The sequence below is a fragment of the Staurois parvus genome, unplaced genomic scaffold, assembly GCF_062004578.1.
Source record: "Staurois parvus isolate SC_StPar_1 unplaced genomic scaffold, SC_StPar_1.0 ptg000081l, whole genome shotgun sequence".
Lineage (NCBI taxonomy): Eukaryota > Metazoa > Chordata > Amphibia > Anura > Ranidae > Staurois > Staurois parvus.
Window position 1 is genome coordinate 7819623 of NW_028317877.1, and position 16105 is coordinate 7835727.

Genomic DNA, 16105 nt, shown 5'->3' on the forward strand with positions numbered 1-16105 from the left:
CCGGTTCACAGCCGATCTGACAGTGTGTCCATCATTGGTGGTCCTGTTGTGTGTCCTGGGCTTGGTCCTCTCTGCAGCAGCTTTCTCTGCCTTGCACGTGAGGAGGAGGAGGCTAAGGCGAGCTGGCGCAATCACCCCTGTGCTGGCCACACCCACTCACAGTAACAACCAATCAACATGGGAGAAACAGCCACATGACTTCTTGTCTCTCACTGATTGGCAGTCCCAGGTAGGGGGAGGACAGAGAGGGAGGGCAGAGGATTACAGGGAGGGGGGAAGAATATAGTTAACACATTGCAGTACTAGATGCCCCGATTGCCATGGCCGGTGGTCCATGACAAAATAAAACCTAAATCATTTTCCGTAATTCAGCCCGGGACAAAGACTGTCCATGACAAATGTCAAAAATCCATGAGCGTCTCGGGCAATCCGTGACTGTTGGCAACTTTGACATTGCAAAAGGGCTTCAGCAAGCCAAGGGCTGACCTGCACATGTGGTAGGAGTTATCAGGGAAGAGGGACCTAGAGTAGATCTGTGGGACTCTGTAGATTGCAACCAGGTAAAGGCAGGAGGAGAGTCCTTTTCTCATCTATACCTAGAAGTGATGAAACAAAGTATGATTATTAAAATTTTTAATAAAAGCAAGTGGATTTTGTCCATTTTACATATAAACCAAGCCTATTTGACCTACATTGTTTAGGGCATTTCCCATAAGAAACAATATTGGCATTGTATACTTCCTTCCTTCTTTATCATTATATGTTTTGTTTAAAAAAATATATATATGTATATGTTTTTGCTGTAGAAGGGGGAGTTGAGAAGAGGGAATTGTATGACATTCATGTTTAACATTGTTCAGTGAGCAATAACCCACAGATTTTGATGCTCAAACAATTATTTCATGTGAATCATGTTATATGTTCTTTTATATATGCAACTTATCATTCCTACCATCGTGTCCACTGTAATCAAAATACAGTGTAACTTGACAGCTTGGCATATATAAAAATAAATTTAAAAAAACTAAAATAAATAACTTTTATTGCTTTCAGGAATATTTTACAATAGTAACTCCCAACATGTTCTCACTAAAAATATACAAAAGCCTTTTCTGGTGCAGAAATACCACAGTTCCTTTACTATATAGCTATCTACAGTATTTAATTTTGCATGTTAGCCACATAAAAGTACTGGAAAACATTTTCTGAACTGCTGTGAAATAATTTATTTAGCCATAGAGTTATCTTGTAACAGAACGGTTTGTAGCCTCATAAAATTTAGATGCTTAAACTGGCAGAGGGCCACAAGAAAGGTGCAAAGGGTTGTATGAAGCCCAAAGAAACATCAGTTTGACATTCCTGCTATAGAGCACTGATGTTGAAAAAATGAAATACAACACAGTAACCTAGGGCTTTTTCTTAATGTGTTTGTGATAGCTTGTAGGTGACAGCTTATATATTCTTATGGCATAACTTGCACTAATTTGTTAGAACACCCAACTGACCCCAAGTAACCTTGTAATTATGTATTCTTGCTGCTACACATGCACAATTCACCCCTACACCCGTGTATACAGTGTTCAGCATAAATAAGTACACCCCTTTTGAAAAGTAAGATTTTGATCAATATCTGAATGAATACAAGAACAATTTCCAAAATTTTGACAAACCTGAGTTTTATAGAATATTTGTTTAGCTCATTACATGAAAGTAAGGTTAATATTATAACTTGAATTACAAAATCTTCAGTTTTACTCAAATAAGTTTATAAATGAATACACCCCACAACAAAGTCTACTACATCTAGTATTTTGTATGACCTTCATAATTTGTAAGGACAGCAGCAAGTCTTCTAAGTATGGAATGAAGAAGTTAGCAACATATTGAAACCTCTATCTTTTTCCATTCATCAAGAATGACCTCTTTCAGAGCCTGGGTTCTGAATGGAGAGTAATGCTTATCTTTAGAATTCCCCGTAGGTGTTCAATTGGGTTCAGATCAGGAGACATACTTGGCCACTGAACCACTTTCACCTTGTTCTTCTTCAGAAATGCAACAGTGGCCCTAGATGTGTGTTTTGGATCATTGTCATGTTAGAAAAGTGCACACTGACCAAGAGCACTGAGTGCTGGTAGCATCTTCTCTTTCAATATAGAGCAGTACATCTGTGAATTCATGATACCATCAATGAAATGCAGCTCCTCAACACCCGCAGCACTCATGCAGCCCCATAGAAGGTCACTGCCACCACCATGTTTCACTGTAGGCACCATGCATTTTTCTTTGTATTCCTCACCTTTGCGACGCCATACAGTTTTGAAGCCATCAGTTCCAACAACATTTATCTTTGTCTCATCACTCCAGAGTACAGAGTCCCAGTAGTCTTCTTTTTCCGCATGGGCCCTGGCTAATTCTAAGCAGAATTTTTTGTGCATGGACTTTAGGAGAGGCTTCCTTCACGGATGACTCCTATGCATGCCATTCCTCTGCAGTGTACACCATATTGTGCCACGGGAAACCATCACCCCAGTTTGGCTTTCTATTTCTTTAGCTAACTGCAGTGAACTTGCATGCCGATTTTCTTAATTCCTTCTCATCTGGACGTCTCTATAAGATGGTTGCAGTTCCTTCTTTGTTAAATTTTTGTACCACTTTTGCTACAGTATTCTGACTGATAAGTAAAGCTTTGCTCTTGTAGCCTTCATCTTTCTTGTGTAAAGAAACTATTTTCTTTTTCAGGCCTTGTGAGATTTCTTTTCCATGTTTTGCCATTGCTGACAGCATGAACTGGGAAGGGGTTTTCTTTGTTAAGTAATGCCCTTTTATAATCAACTGTCTGCTGGACACCTGTTTAATGAATAATTAGAATCACCCGTAGTTGAATTCTTGTTAATTAGGATTTTGTTGTCTAAAATTTAGCTTTGCTCCTAAGACTTTCATTGGGGTGTATTAATTTTTGCAACATGGCCTTGAATTAATTTGTTAGGAAAATGTATTTTTTGTGTGTGCAAATGAACAGATCTTGTTTGCATTCAATGGCCCGCATTTGTGGGAGTATTTTGTAGTATAGTGTCCCATAGAGAATGTTGATTCTGAAAGAAAAAGTAAAGGTTTTCTGACAATTCTGTTGGGATGTACTCATTTATGCTGAGCACTGTATGTGTGTGTGTAGTAGTAGTAGTAGTACTGGTCTCTTTCCATTTCTGTGTTACTGCATTAAAACTGAACTCTAATGAACAGATAAATACACAGTTGTAATACAAACATTTAAAGTAAATCACAAAGGATTGATAATTCTGTTCAGTCAATCTTGTTCTCAGATAGCCCTGAGAACACATTTGGTAAAGTTGATATCTACCTGAGGATAGCCTTTAATGTAAAAAAGTATATCCTTCTAGAAATTTAGCAGCATGATCTCCCCACAAGAATTACTTATTCTTCCCCTCTCCAGTTCTATTATGCAAAGGCAAAACTACAAACATAGCAGCCCATGCTGAACTGGCCAACCTTTGGTATGTGTGTACCTGGCCTAAGATTCAAGATATTTGGGAAGCCGATGAGTGACTGGACAGGCTTTGAGAACAAAATGAATGCAACAGTGAATGAGGAAATAAACTATTACACTTTAGATCAGTCTCTCTCAATATTTTTAACATACGGGAACCCTTGAAATATCTTTATGGTCTCAAGAAACCCCTGCTAATAATTACTATATCTATAGCTCAGGGTACATGAGTGTGTTGGTCACTGGAGAGAATGCGGTATTTGTGGTGATGGGAAGAATCATCACCCTTACAGATAGCTAAATAAGATAATTGCTGTCAGTGGTTACTGAACTGAGAGGCAAAAGTTGCTAATTGGTCAAGAAATCCATACCAATCTCTGAAGGGACCCTAGGGTTCCATGGAACCCTGGTTGAGAGAGGCTGTTTTAGCTTTATAATTAATAATCTTTACATGTTGTTCATTAAGGAGTTGTTTATTGGGGTGTCTCTTTTCTTTTCTTTGTAGTGTTGCTGTTTCAAGGTCAAAAGATGTCCCACCTTTTGGCCCGCCTATACCCAAGGGCGTGACATTTCCTAAATCAGCCGTTTTCAGGGATTTTCTTCTTGCCAAAGTGATCAATGCTGAGAATGCAGCACACAAGTCAGAAAAGTTTCGAGCAATGGCTACAAGAACCCGACAAGAATACTTGAAGGATCTGGCAGAAAACTTTGTTTCAACAGCTACTGTTGATAGCTCAGTAAAATTTAGTTTCATCTCTCTTGGAGCCAAAAAGAAGGAAAAGGTGAAACCAAAAAGAGAGGCTTATTTATACAGCACAGGTGCTATTGTTTGGAATGTTATAGCTCGGGACTTTGGACTTTCTTCTGACATTGAATGTTTTCTTGGGATATCCAATGAGTTTGTGGTCCTTGCTGAGAAAGAATCCAAAAATGTGGTTTTTAATTGCTCTTGTAGAGATATAATTGGTTGGACATCTGGATTAATGACCATCAAACTATTTTATGAACGAGGGGAATGCATTCTTCTGTCTTCCACAAACAATTGTGCTGAAAATGTCCAAGAGATTGTACAAAGACTGGAAGTGAGTATATGTCATATAATTTTACCACAACATTAAAGGAATGGTTGATTTCACTTTTAAATTGTCAGTATGAAATTAAAGTTTAATGTTTAATGAAAACAATTTTTGGGGGAAAAAGCATGAATAATATGATGTACCTGTAAAGAATCGAAATCCTACAGGCTGATGGCTCCTGTAGAATTCCTCCCACTGATGCCGGTCCTCTTCACAATGGTGAATGTCTGGGTTAACTGCTTGGCTGTGTGTGTTCCTGCTATCTGTCTGATCTCATCCAGACTCTTCAACTATGCACACCTTCTTTGCCCCTCCCCCCCTTTCCATTTACTCAGAGAATTCCTGGCATTCTTTTCAAAGAATACAAAATTATCTGTGTGGAGGAGATCCCCCTCCTCCATCATAGTTTTTTTGTTTTATTCTATGTGAATTCATACATTGCATATCTGTATAAACGGCACAAAAATAATAGTATACTGCAAATGGTGACTACAATGTGTGCACTGAACATGAGTGTCTATTTTAACAAGTAATGAAGAACTTCACTACGTTTGACTGAGTTCAACATGCAGAATTGCACAGGACTATACAAACCCACAAAAAACCACCTTGATTCCACCCCACCATAACCGTCTGATCAATCATGATAGTAAAAAAAACAATGAAACTAAATTGTGGAGAAACTTTGCCTCGTCCCCTTTATTTGGGTTTTAAAACAAATACGATTACCTTTAGCCTTTGCTGTACCACACCTTTAACAGTAAACTCACAGATCAATACCGCCATTAAAACTTTAACCAAACCATCTACTCTGTCTTTCAGAACTCCAAGCATCAAGTACCATACCAACCACCAAGTACCACCATAAACACTGTCCACCCACACCTGTGGGGCGACACTACCCCTATAAAGTTAGAGCTGTGACAAAGGGAGGGAAGGGAGATGACCGCTTGATTGAAGATTCAGACTGTTATACTAGACTATAGATGTTAGCACCTTTAAAGGAACACACATCATCTTCATTGGTTGCTTGATTGACTTTCAAATTTCATTTCTAAGCACTGTTTTTCTTTTAACTGCCCAGGATCAAAGTAGTGATTACCTTCTGACAATAGCTGTCTTTATGCCTTCTTATCAGTGACCAGGATGTGAGATGTCCCAGAACCTGAAATATAAACCGAGAAAGCCAGCAGAAAGATTATGTACCTTTTATTGTGCTAATTCAATTAAAGCTGTGAACCTACAGGAAGGAAAAAGAGGGGTTGGTTGTAGGGGGAGACAAGTCCCATGGGCACACTTGGTCATCCCCATGTCCCTAGCATTCTTTCTAATTGTCCCTGCTAACACTTGTATGCTCAGTTGCTCTATGCCCTATGCTGAAATAAGCATATGAGCTCTTTTTTTTGTTAATGTATTCAGTCATTTTTGCCCCCATAGACATCAATGGGTGCTCCTCCTCAAGAACTGGTCTCCTCCCATTACCCAGACCAGGAAACAAATGCTTAATATACATGCAAAAATGCTTGCCATAGCTTGTAAAATGCCCAGAAAAATGCTTCAAAATCACTCTGCTTACACTCTACTCAGTTATAATTGCAAGATTACTGTTACCACAGTGACAGCCCCTCCAAAGAGTAAGAGTCAAAAGTAAATCTAGCTGTTTGATTTTTATTGCACTTAACAAAGCACTGTACGTCAAAGCAAAATTACAAAATATTGGACATTTTGTGATTTAAACTCTCCACAGACAGGCTGCAGGTGACATACCTACTTTCTGGTTCTCTTCTCCACTTCTAGTGTGTTCGTTGCACAATGTATTAGTTTAAGCCTCTTTGGCCACTTAGCAGGGAGTTGACCCACAAAGAATTAAAGCTGAATAAAGAAACAGAAAAGCTGAAACAGGCAGATATAGAATAATTTTCTGGACTGTTTCATGTGGCTCCAAGTTGAGAAGAATGGCTGCACATAATTAAAATCATTTGGCAGTTAAAACAGTGAATGTACAGTATATTATTTCAAATGTACATTTAGCGGTTTGCTTGGAGTTCCACTTTTCTGGATATGGTACTTTGATATCTAATGATTCTGAGCAGCTTGAATTTGTTATCAGTAGTCCCGTTTTTATTTTACAGATTTAAATGCAGGGAATTGCAGCCATTTATGAAGGCTATATGCACAGTTGTAGTTTCATGACTTTAAACTTGCACAGTAGTGCAAATATAGTGCAACATGTTGAGCATAGTCAGGCATAGGGAAACAAGCTGAAACATGCTCAAGTGTGAATGGGGGCTAAAGGAGGTAGCGATTGCAAACATGGCACACAAACCATGTCTTACGTTCCTAATTAAGCCCAAAATATTGTTTATTGTGTATGTTGTTTATTAAAAAATACAACCACCTTGACTGTCTAGGATACAACATGCTGTGTCTAGATTGTTGATTAGTTTTTCATTTTTTTTCTCTCTTGTTACTAGATAGTCACTAGAGGCTGTGAAACCAAAGAAATGATCCTGAGGAGGAACAGTCTCGGTCAGCTGGGCTTTCATGTAAATTTTGAAGGAATTGTTGCTGATGTGGAACCCTTTGGGTTTGCATGGAAAGCTGGTTTACGGCAAGGAAGTCGTTTGGTTGAGATTTGCAAAGTGGCTGTGGCAACTCTTACTCATGAACAAATGATTGACTTTCTTCGTACTTCATCAACAGTAAAAGTGGTGATTATACAACCCTTTGAAGATGGCTCACCAAGAAGGTATGTTTTCATATAGTATCATTTTTTATTTTTCTAGCTTTGGTTATAAAACAATCTTTGCTATACATTTTCTAATGTGTTTTATTTAGAAAACATTTACTTGATTTTTTTCTTTTTGCTAAAGTAAGCCTAGCAAGTGCATTATTGCCTACATACTGTATGGTAACAGACGTAGAACAGGCCTGTAAGTAATATATTGCTTTCTGATAAGTTATTGTCACTTTGTAAAACATTAAAGATACCCACCTAATAATCATGGAGATGCCAGTGCTGAATTGTCCATTTGAAAACATCAGTTCCCTGCCTGTTATTCTAAAGCTTTGGCTTCAATGTTTAGAGTCAGTAACCTGGAGCAAGTGTAGAGCTAAAATGTTACTAAACTCATAAACTAAATTAAATGTAGTATCAACACTCAAATGGTTGCTTATTTGCTGTTTCAAGTCATCCTCAATGTCTTCAATAGAAACAGAAAATCTTTCTGAGAATAATTTCATCTATACGGTGGCTACTCTGTGAAGAACCAACAGGCACAGACAGCCTCCTCTTTAATCCACAGCCCTGCCCTGCTCACCAGCTCTTAGATTGACAGCTTGTTTCCCTGTAATTGGCTGTCACAGGTGTGATACAGTGCATTCTCCCCAAGCAGGAAGTTCAGGGAAGCGTTTCAGAGAATGATACAGCAGCAATCATATTTTACAGAGGTAAAAAAAGATGCTTGGTAGCAAAATAAAAAACTATGAAAGGAGAGCTAATAAAATTGATCTAGAGGGAAACCTGAAATAATAGCTGAGGGTTAAATCAACTTTAAGCATTATGGTTTTGGGTCTGTGACTTAAAAGTACTTAAAGAAGAGCTGCAGCAATGGGATTAGTTTTAAATACATACTTTGGGCCAGCTTGTCTCAAACAAATTATTCAGATGGCTGATGGTGAAGCTGCAATTCATTTATATTATATTAAGTTACTTCTCACATTGCATCTAGGTTTTGCTGATGATATATAGAAAAAGGCAAGACTTCTCAGATGGGACAAGAATGTGAGGCTTTTGAGACAGATATTACTTTCATGTTTTATGTTGTAAAATGTCTCAAAAGAAATCAAGGTCTGGGTATTCAGAATTTCTATAAAGTGTCTGATCATGCACTAGCATGAAACTCTCATTAATCAACACATCATACTGTATGTCAAGTCAAACAAAAAACTAAAGAGCAGCTTTTTTAACTGCAGTTTTCAACTAACCCAAATTTTGGCTGTACACATTTAAATTTTTCTAGCAACTCTAGAATCCAATAAATCAATCCAACTGAAACCCAACAGCCTATATATATTTATATCTGAGGCTGTTCTGAGATTAAAAGCTTATTGAAATGGTTAGAAAAAAATTGCCATCTGTATGCCCAGTCAAACAGGTCATGGTTATAGGCTCATTTAAAGTGGAAGGAAAATTGGTGAGCCCCTACATTAATTTGCAAGTATATACAGCATACTTGAACAATATGGCACTCTTCCCTTACAAATGTGCCTTCCTCCAGCACTGACAAATCTATACTGTCAATCTTTGCGCCATTTTCCACTGCAGCCATCTGCTTTTACTGCTTCTTCCAAGTCCCATGCCTTCACGGCCATGGGGCAGCCTCTGATAATGTAACTCCTGCCCATGCACACAAGAAGTACATCATCCCTCATCATCTTGTGCTGTAAAAGCGATGGAGCGTAAACTGCACAGGACATGTACACAGAATTGAAAAAACTGCTAATAGTGACTTTGCATATCTCCTTTGCCAAAAAAACTCTACTTTCTCTCAGTTTTTTTTAAGTTTGCTTCAACTTTAAAAGAAGCAATTGGCCACTTGCTATGCCATATAGAAGATATGAAAGGTTAATGACTTCATAGTACTTAGTTTATGAAACAGGCCATATTGCCTAACTGTAAATCTGAACACTATAAGGGGACATTTGCTACAAGATATAAAAATAGGAATTACTTTGCCTTTGCTAGCAAATCTGGGAAACAGGTATCCACTTGCTGTAGCTGTTTGAGTTTTCTTGGTTACAACCTTGTTTTATACCATCAGTGGAAACGAATATTACTGATGGATGACTTAAGTAACATACTACATTTTCAGTACTAAGCAGAGTTCATGAAACGAGCAGGATGGGGAAAGTAGGATCCAAGCACAGGTTTGCCAAAGGCAATGTTAAAAGTGAGAGCAGACAGTCCTAGACAGCTAGTGAGCCAAAATAAAAAATCAGGCCATTCAAAACATATATAAGCAGAATCACTGAAGTACAAACCGAGGTTGAATATAGAACTAGAAAATACTCTAGTGCACCAGAAGAAACCTTTTTGTCTAGACACTGGCACTATATGCTGAACGTAATCTATGTTTGACACCCATCATGTTCAGAGTCATTTAGAACATAAATCTGGTGCATTAATTAGCATCAAGTGGTGCAGGTGCTTTAAGTGAGAAACCACCGATCCAAAGTAGAAAGACTTCTTCAATAGATGCAATTTTGGAAACAAAAACATCTTGACTGTTTTCTGGAAAGTGAACAGGAACTTGCTGGTCCTTCATTATGGTTTCAGGAATCCTCTGTGTCACTGCAAAAGTCTGACGAACTGCTATAGTCTGATAGCCCCAAGGACAAAGCAAAGGGATGTTAAAAAGACCACTCTTATCACACATTTGAATGTAGAAAAAAATCTGGTCCCAAAATGAGAAATCTCCCCAATGAAATCCTGGACAACAGTCACAACCTGACAGAAGTTCTAACCCTTCTCTTTCCGTAAGGTGTTATTTCAACATCTTGCTTTTTGTAAACACAAAGTACGAGATGTAATATTTATTTAGTGTTCACTGAGAGATTAATCTATCATTAGCCACATCATGAAGGGTAGTGGCTGTAACCACAAGAAGCACAAACACAAGAGAATTGCGGCCAGCACCAGAATGCCAGCAACTGTAAACCTTTTAGCTGTCTATGAAGGCTCCTTTAATATCTTGCAGTCATTTTATTGATTATGGCAGTGTGACAAGATAGCAGGACCCACTGATAGCATCTACTGTTTGTCATTATTTGGATTTCTGTTAGTCTCAATGGATATAATATTATAAAACAATATACATACAATTTCAAAGTGCAGCATTGTGATTGTGAAATGTGGTTGTGACACCGGAAGTTAATTCTGTCATGTAGATACTGACATTATGCTATCATTGCTGTCACTGAAAATGTCACATCTTTCTTCTCACTTTTTAAAATATTTGTTAAGCAATGGAGTGCCATGATGTATCATTACATTAGCTGGTAAAATAAAACTGTGACATTGGGGAGGTGTGAATTCTCTTTTCTGCAATTGCAATGTCAGACTGTGTTACTGATCTCCACTTTACTTTTTCTACGACTGAGACTGAAAACTCTTGATTTGTCCAGTAAACCATATTTCAATTTTAGAAATGTTTAACTATATATGTAAGGGAGTAACACAAATGAGAACTATCATTTTACAGGTTAACTCCAAACAGATATAAAAGTAACAAATGAAGGCAGTTTTGGATTTATTAATACAACTTTAAAGGATACCTTCACCTTTGGGAACATGTTACATTTCCACCTGTTTTTAGGGTGGAGCATGTAACATGTTTTCAATGCTGCAGGCACTGCCTTCTGCCCCCTCCCTCTCTGTGACAGAAGTATGGGATGAAGTTCCCAATACTAGCTGTCAGTATTTAAAAACAGCGCGGCCATGGGCTCCACCCACATAGCCGCATCATTCATTCACAGTGTTCTGTGAATGAATGAGCTACAAGTCCTGACAGCCTTAGCAGCTGTCAGCTTGTAGTTCTCAATGAACTAGTTCATTGATTTTTCCTGTCATTATATCTGCTTGCCCGTACATCCCGTCTGGGCAAGCAGATATACTGACAGATCTGCAGGAAGCCTGCATGGTACCAGCAATTTGCTGATCATTGGTGCAATGCAGTACAGGCTCTGGCAGCCAAAAATAATAAATGCACATTTTTTCTACCTGCAAATTATTTGTACAAAAGGTGAACTTACCCTTTAAATCATTGGGTGTTTTTTGTTTTGTTTTTTACATTCAAGCAGTATAAATACATGAATAGAACCTGCAACTTTCACTTACAATCCACTGCAGTGCACAAGCTCAGACAATGAGAGGGAGAAACAGTTCAAGGAGCCAATCAGTTGGCTGGTTGGGGGCTGAATCAAACTGCACAGAACTGCATGCGAATCGCACAGGAGCCACACAGTGTTCCTTTATAATTCCCATGCAGTTTCTAGTGTGAATGGGCCCTTAGTTTAACTACATTAGAGAAAAAAAAAAACAGATGTCCTACCTGCCAAACAGGGCTTTGTTGTTTGGCAGATCTGTGGAAATCTCAGAACTGGATGAAAATAAATTAAAATCCTTTAGCAGGTAGACTATCTCGTTTATGTGTATTTTATCTGTGTATTTAGCTGTTTTCCAGGACGTACTTTTAAGAACTTAACCCTTCCTTTCCTTTGAAAATGTGTAACATATTTTGGTGTATTTATTGACTCCTGTGAGGCCGTGTGTGAATAGCCTGCAAAATGTTATCTCTGTGCTTTGCAAATTGTCTATTTCTGAAGGTAAATGTTTGTGTGCAGGGAAGGTGTGAGAGGCAGGTCCCTATACTCCTCTACATTTTGTTCTTAGTCATCTTTATGTGCGTCAGCACAGAGTCAGTAGCATGAGTCACACATCATTCAACACCGGCAATGTTTTGGGGACTTTTACCAGGTCAAAACGTGTATGGTGCATTGACGAACCATTGTACAATGTATGATTGTGTTCTGAGCTTCTCTGATGTATAGTTGTAACAATCTTGAGCCTTTATAGAGGATTACAAAGTTTCAGTGGGGTGGAATTATAAGAGTTAACACGTTTGCCCCTTCCATTGCAACAGCTAGTGTTCAGGGTGAGGAAGGTAATATTATTGCGATCCAGTGTAAAATGTTTAAATTAACATATTTGTTCATTTTCATGATGCCATAGTCTCCATGCAAGCATGTACATGAGCCCTTTATCACAGAATTACCCTTTGCCCAAACAGTTGCTCTGTATTCCTTTTTTGCAAGCCCACACATGCACTGCTATGCAGCCTCTGCTGTTAGGCATTTTATTAGTAAATTTCTGTGGAAAGGCAGGTGCCTGTGAGCAAAACTGGATTTGACACGAGCATAGCCACGTTTTATTAAAAAAAGTTGCCCCTTTCAAATCAATGAAAGTAGACAGCAAGGGATTTATTTACTAAAGCTATGGAGAGCAAAATTAGGCTCACTTTTGCATAGAGACCAATCAGCTTCCAGGTTTTATTGCCAAAGCTTGATTGACCAAGCTGAGGTTAGAAGCTGATTGGTTTCAATGCAGAAGTGAGCATGATTTTGCACTCCCAGCTTTAGTAAATAAACCCTCAAGTGTCCCTGATCCAAATCCGATATAATAATAAGTTAAACATAAGTCACTGTTATGTATATAGCACTCTCCTAGATAGCTAGGGGGGAGCGAGTGTCAAATTGTTAGGCAGAGGCTGAGTAGCAGCCTGTGGTGATAGTCAGAGGGAGGTCAAATTCGGACCATCTGTACAGCGGGGAAGGAGTGGCACAGCAGAAGGCCTGATAGCAGCCACCAACCCTTCAGCTCACAGGCAGAGGACTGAGTAGACCTACACCCCCTGGGCCAGAAAGGGGAAGAAGCAATCTAGTGGGAAGCTGGATTAGTTTGGTACCTGGCACTGTCTTATCTTTTAAAGCGACAAGCACTGGATCCCCTGTTCAGGGATTCACTCAGTACAGCTGGATGAGGAGATGATTCATCTGGGATCTGGGTTGGTATACCAGGAGATGCTGGCTAGCTCTCCAGAAGAGAATTTTTGCTGTAGAGACTTGTACATAGTCCCAGGGAAATTTTCTTCAGTTGCCGTTCCCTTTGGGCATTCCATAGACCCCTTACCCCATCCAAGTTCAATTCCCCTAATAAAACCCCCCAAAAAAACAGCTTAAAGTCTGGTTACTGTCTCCTTCATGCAAGTCTGTATATGGGAAATGCATGTTATCTTGTTGTGCAGAACTATGGGGGGGGGGGGCAAAACTCAGCAACTCCTACAGGGATAGTGCTACATGTATATTTTGCAGTTGAAACCTAGGTCTCATGCACATTGCAGCTCAAAAATGCCTGTTTTACAGCCATTGACTTTTTTTTGTCTTTTCTACGTCAAAACGCTCCTCTATGTTAGCCTTCCATGTTAGCCTCTCTGTCCATGTACACACAGGCATTTACAGTTTTTTTGAGTCAGGAGCATTTAGAGGCAGAATTAAAAACCCTTCACTTGCGCATTCAGGAGAGAAGCTTTTTGGCATGTTTAAGCATGTTATACAGTGTGCTACAAAATCTGCAGAATTAGCTATTCTTTTCATTGTTTGACTTAATTTATAACCTGGCACAATTAACTTTGTTAATGTGCCTAATGCACTCAATGCATTCACATGCTATCAGATTTTCAGTCTTATTGATGTCTGGTTCACAATGGTGCATCATGGTAACACACTGTACGAGTTATATTACGGATGCACAGCACCGCCTGTATTGCAGTGCTTTGTGGTGCTATGCATTTTGAATAGCACCCAAACAACATAAGCAGCACATATGCTTTGTAATATACCACAGTGCACAGCTGTGAACTATTTGTTTGTTTTTAGAAAAATAAAAAGTGGCATGCATCATTTTTGGTGCATTGCAGCCTATTAAAAATGAATGGGCCTCTTAATGCAACTCATGTAAAACACATGATAATTCATGTTCAACATACATGTGTTAAGGCAATGCACCAACGTGAGCTGGCCCTTAATTAGGCCTGTGGAACTCCCTCAACCTGCAAGAACTTTTTGAGCAACTTGATTTTTGTTTTGCAGCAAGTACTGCTTTGATCAGCTATTTCTAGACCATTATGAGTATTGAAAGTTAACATGACCTTTTAATTATGATTACAGAAATTACCGGTAGGTTATATATGATTTTAGGACTGTGTTAAAAATCTTAACTTTTTGTTCATTCTGATCACATAGGGGTTTTTCAGAACTTTGCCGAATGCCAGTGGTGGAATATAAAGTTGACAATGAAGGCACACCATGTGAATATAAAACTCCCTTCAGACGCAATACTACCTGGCACCGTGTACAGACTCCAGTCGGACAGCTTAATTCTTGTGCCTCTCCAGTGTTAGGAAGTACTGACAGGCTGCAGTGCCAGCAGTTTCTTCAACAATCACAGCCTGGTATTCCTCGTAGCACATCCTTTGGCAGGAAGATGTCAGACAGTACAAGGTAATGTTTATTCAGTGTTGAATTCATAAACAGTTTTTACCCAATTATTTTTTAATAAAAATGCATTTATGAGCTCAGTGAATATGATAAATTGTAAGTATTTATAAATTAACTGGATGTGCAGTTTGTTTTTTTTCCATATTTTATTGAGAAATAGAAAAAAACAGTCCTATATATCATGGTACAATGTACTCAATCCATGAAGTATATAAAATAATACAGTACTAGATAAAGGAAACTTTCAGACCATTCAATAATCCAGCTAACCATATGGACCAATGTAATTAGATCAACTGAGAAGACCCTAAGGTCTGAGCCCATGCAGGAACAATAATGTACAACTAAAGGTTATAAATATAAAACCTAAAGGAAGAGAGGGTTGCAGAAAATGAAACTGAGTACAGTGATCCAAGTAAAGAAATTAAAGTAAGGATGGTTTTGCCAATGAAGACATTGCTGAAAAATGAGAACGAATCTGAAACAATAATGTCCTGGTTATTAGACATGATGTATTGGGATAAATGAAAATAGGTGTAGGAGAGAGTGTGTGAAAAGAAAAAGATGCTAATTAGCCACACATTGTTAAATTTGTTTTTGAAGAAAACATTTGGTGAAGTCGAATGAGTGTAGAAGTAGTTCCACTTCCTTCTTATTGTAAGTGGACTCGATATAGATTTCCCATTTGTGAAATCATTTAGAGGCCTCCACAATAGAATTAAGTTCAGTGTAGAGTCTTTTGCTGGGGAAAATGTAATGTACTGAATCTTTTAGGTCTGATAAAGTAGGCACTCGGGGACTCCCCACTTTTTTAGTATACATCTCCGGGTGTCCAATAAGCATAGTGTACAGTTGCAAGAAAAAGTATGTGAACCCCTTGGGATTACGTAGAGTTTTGCATGAATTGGGCATAAAATGTGCTCTGAACGTCATCTAAGTCACAACAATAGAAGAACACAGTCTGCTGAACATAATACTACACAAACATTAGATGTTGCCATGGTTTAATTGCACATAACATGTAAACATTCACAGTGCAGGGAGGAAAAAGTATGTGAACCTTTGGACTTAATTACTGGTTGACCCTCCTTTGGCACCAATAACCTCAACCAAACGTTTCCTGTAGTTGCAGATGAGACCTGCACAACGATCTGGAGTAATTTTGGAGCACTCCTCTTCACAAAATTGTTTCAGTGTAGTAATATTCTTGGGATGTCTTGTGTGAATCGCTCTCTTAAGGTCATGCCACAGCATTTCAATTGGGTTGAGGTCAGGGCTCTGACTGGGCCACTCCAGAAGGCGTATTCTGTGCTGTTGCAGCCATTGTTTTGTTGAATTACTTGTATGCTTTGGGTCATTGTCCTGTTGCATCACCCATCCTCTGCGGAGCTTCAGTTGGTGGACAGAT

The 16105-nt window shown here is 38.7% G+C and overlaps 1 protein-coding gene across 2 annotated transcripts in view; it reads left to right on the top strand.

The window, feature by feature from the left end:
- SIPA1L2 (signal induced proliferation associated 1 like 2) overlaps positions 1-16105 on the top strand; it is a 314324-nt gene that overhangs the window by 149856 nt on the left and 148363 nt on the right. For both annotated transcript variants that reach the window (XM_089669771.1, XM_089669772.1), the window contains exons 8-10: positions 4011-4587; positions 7056-7330; positions 14443-14700. In XM_089669771.1, the coding sequence (XP_089525897.1) occupies positions 4011-4587; positions 7056-7330; positions 14443-14700 (1110 nt within the window). The remainder of the gene's footprint in view (positions 1-4010; positions 4588-7055; positions 7331-14442; positions 14701-16105) is intronic.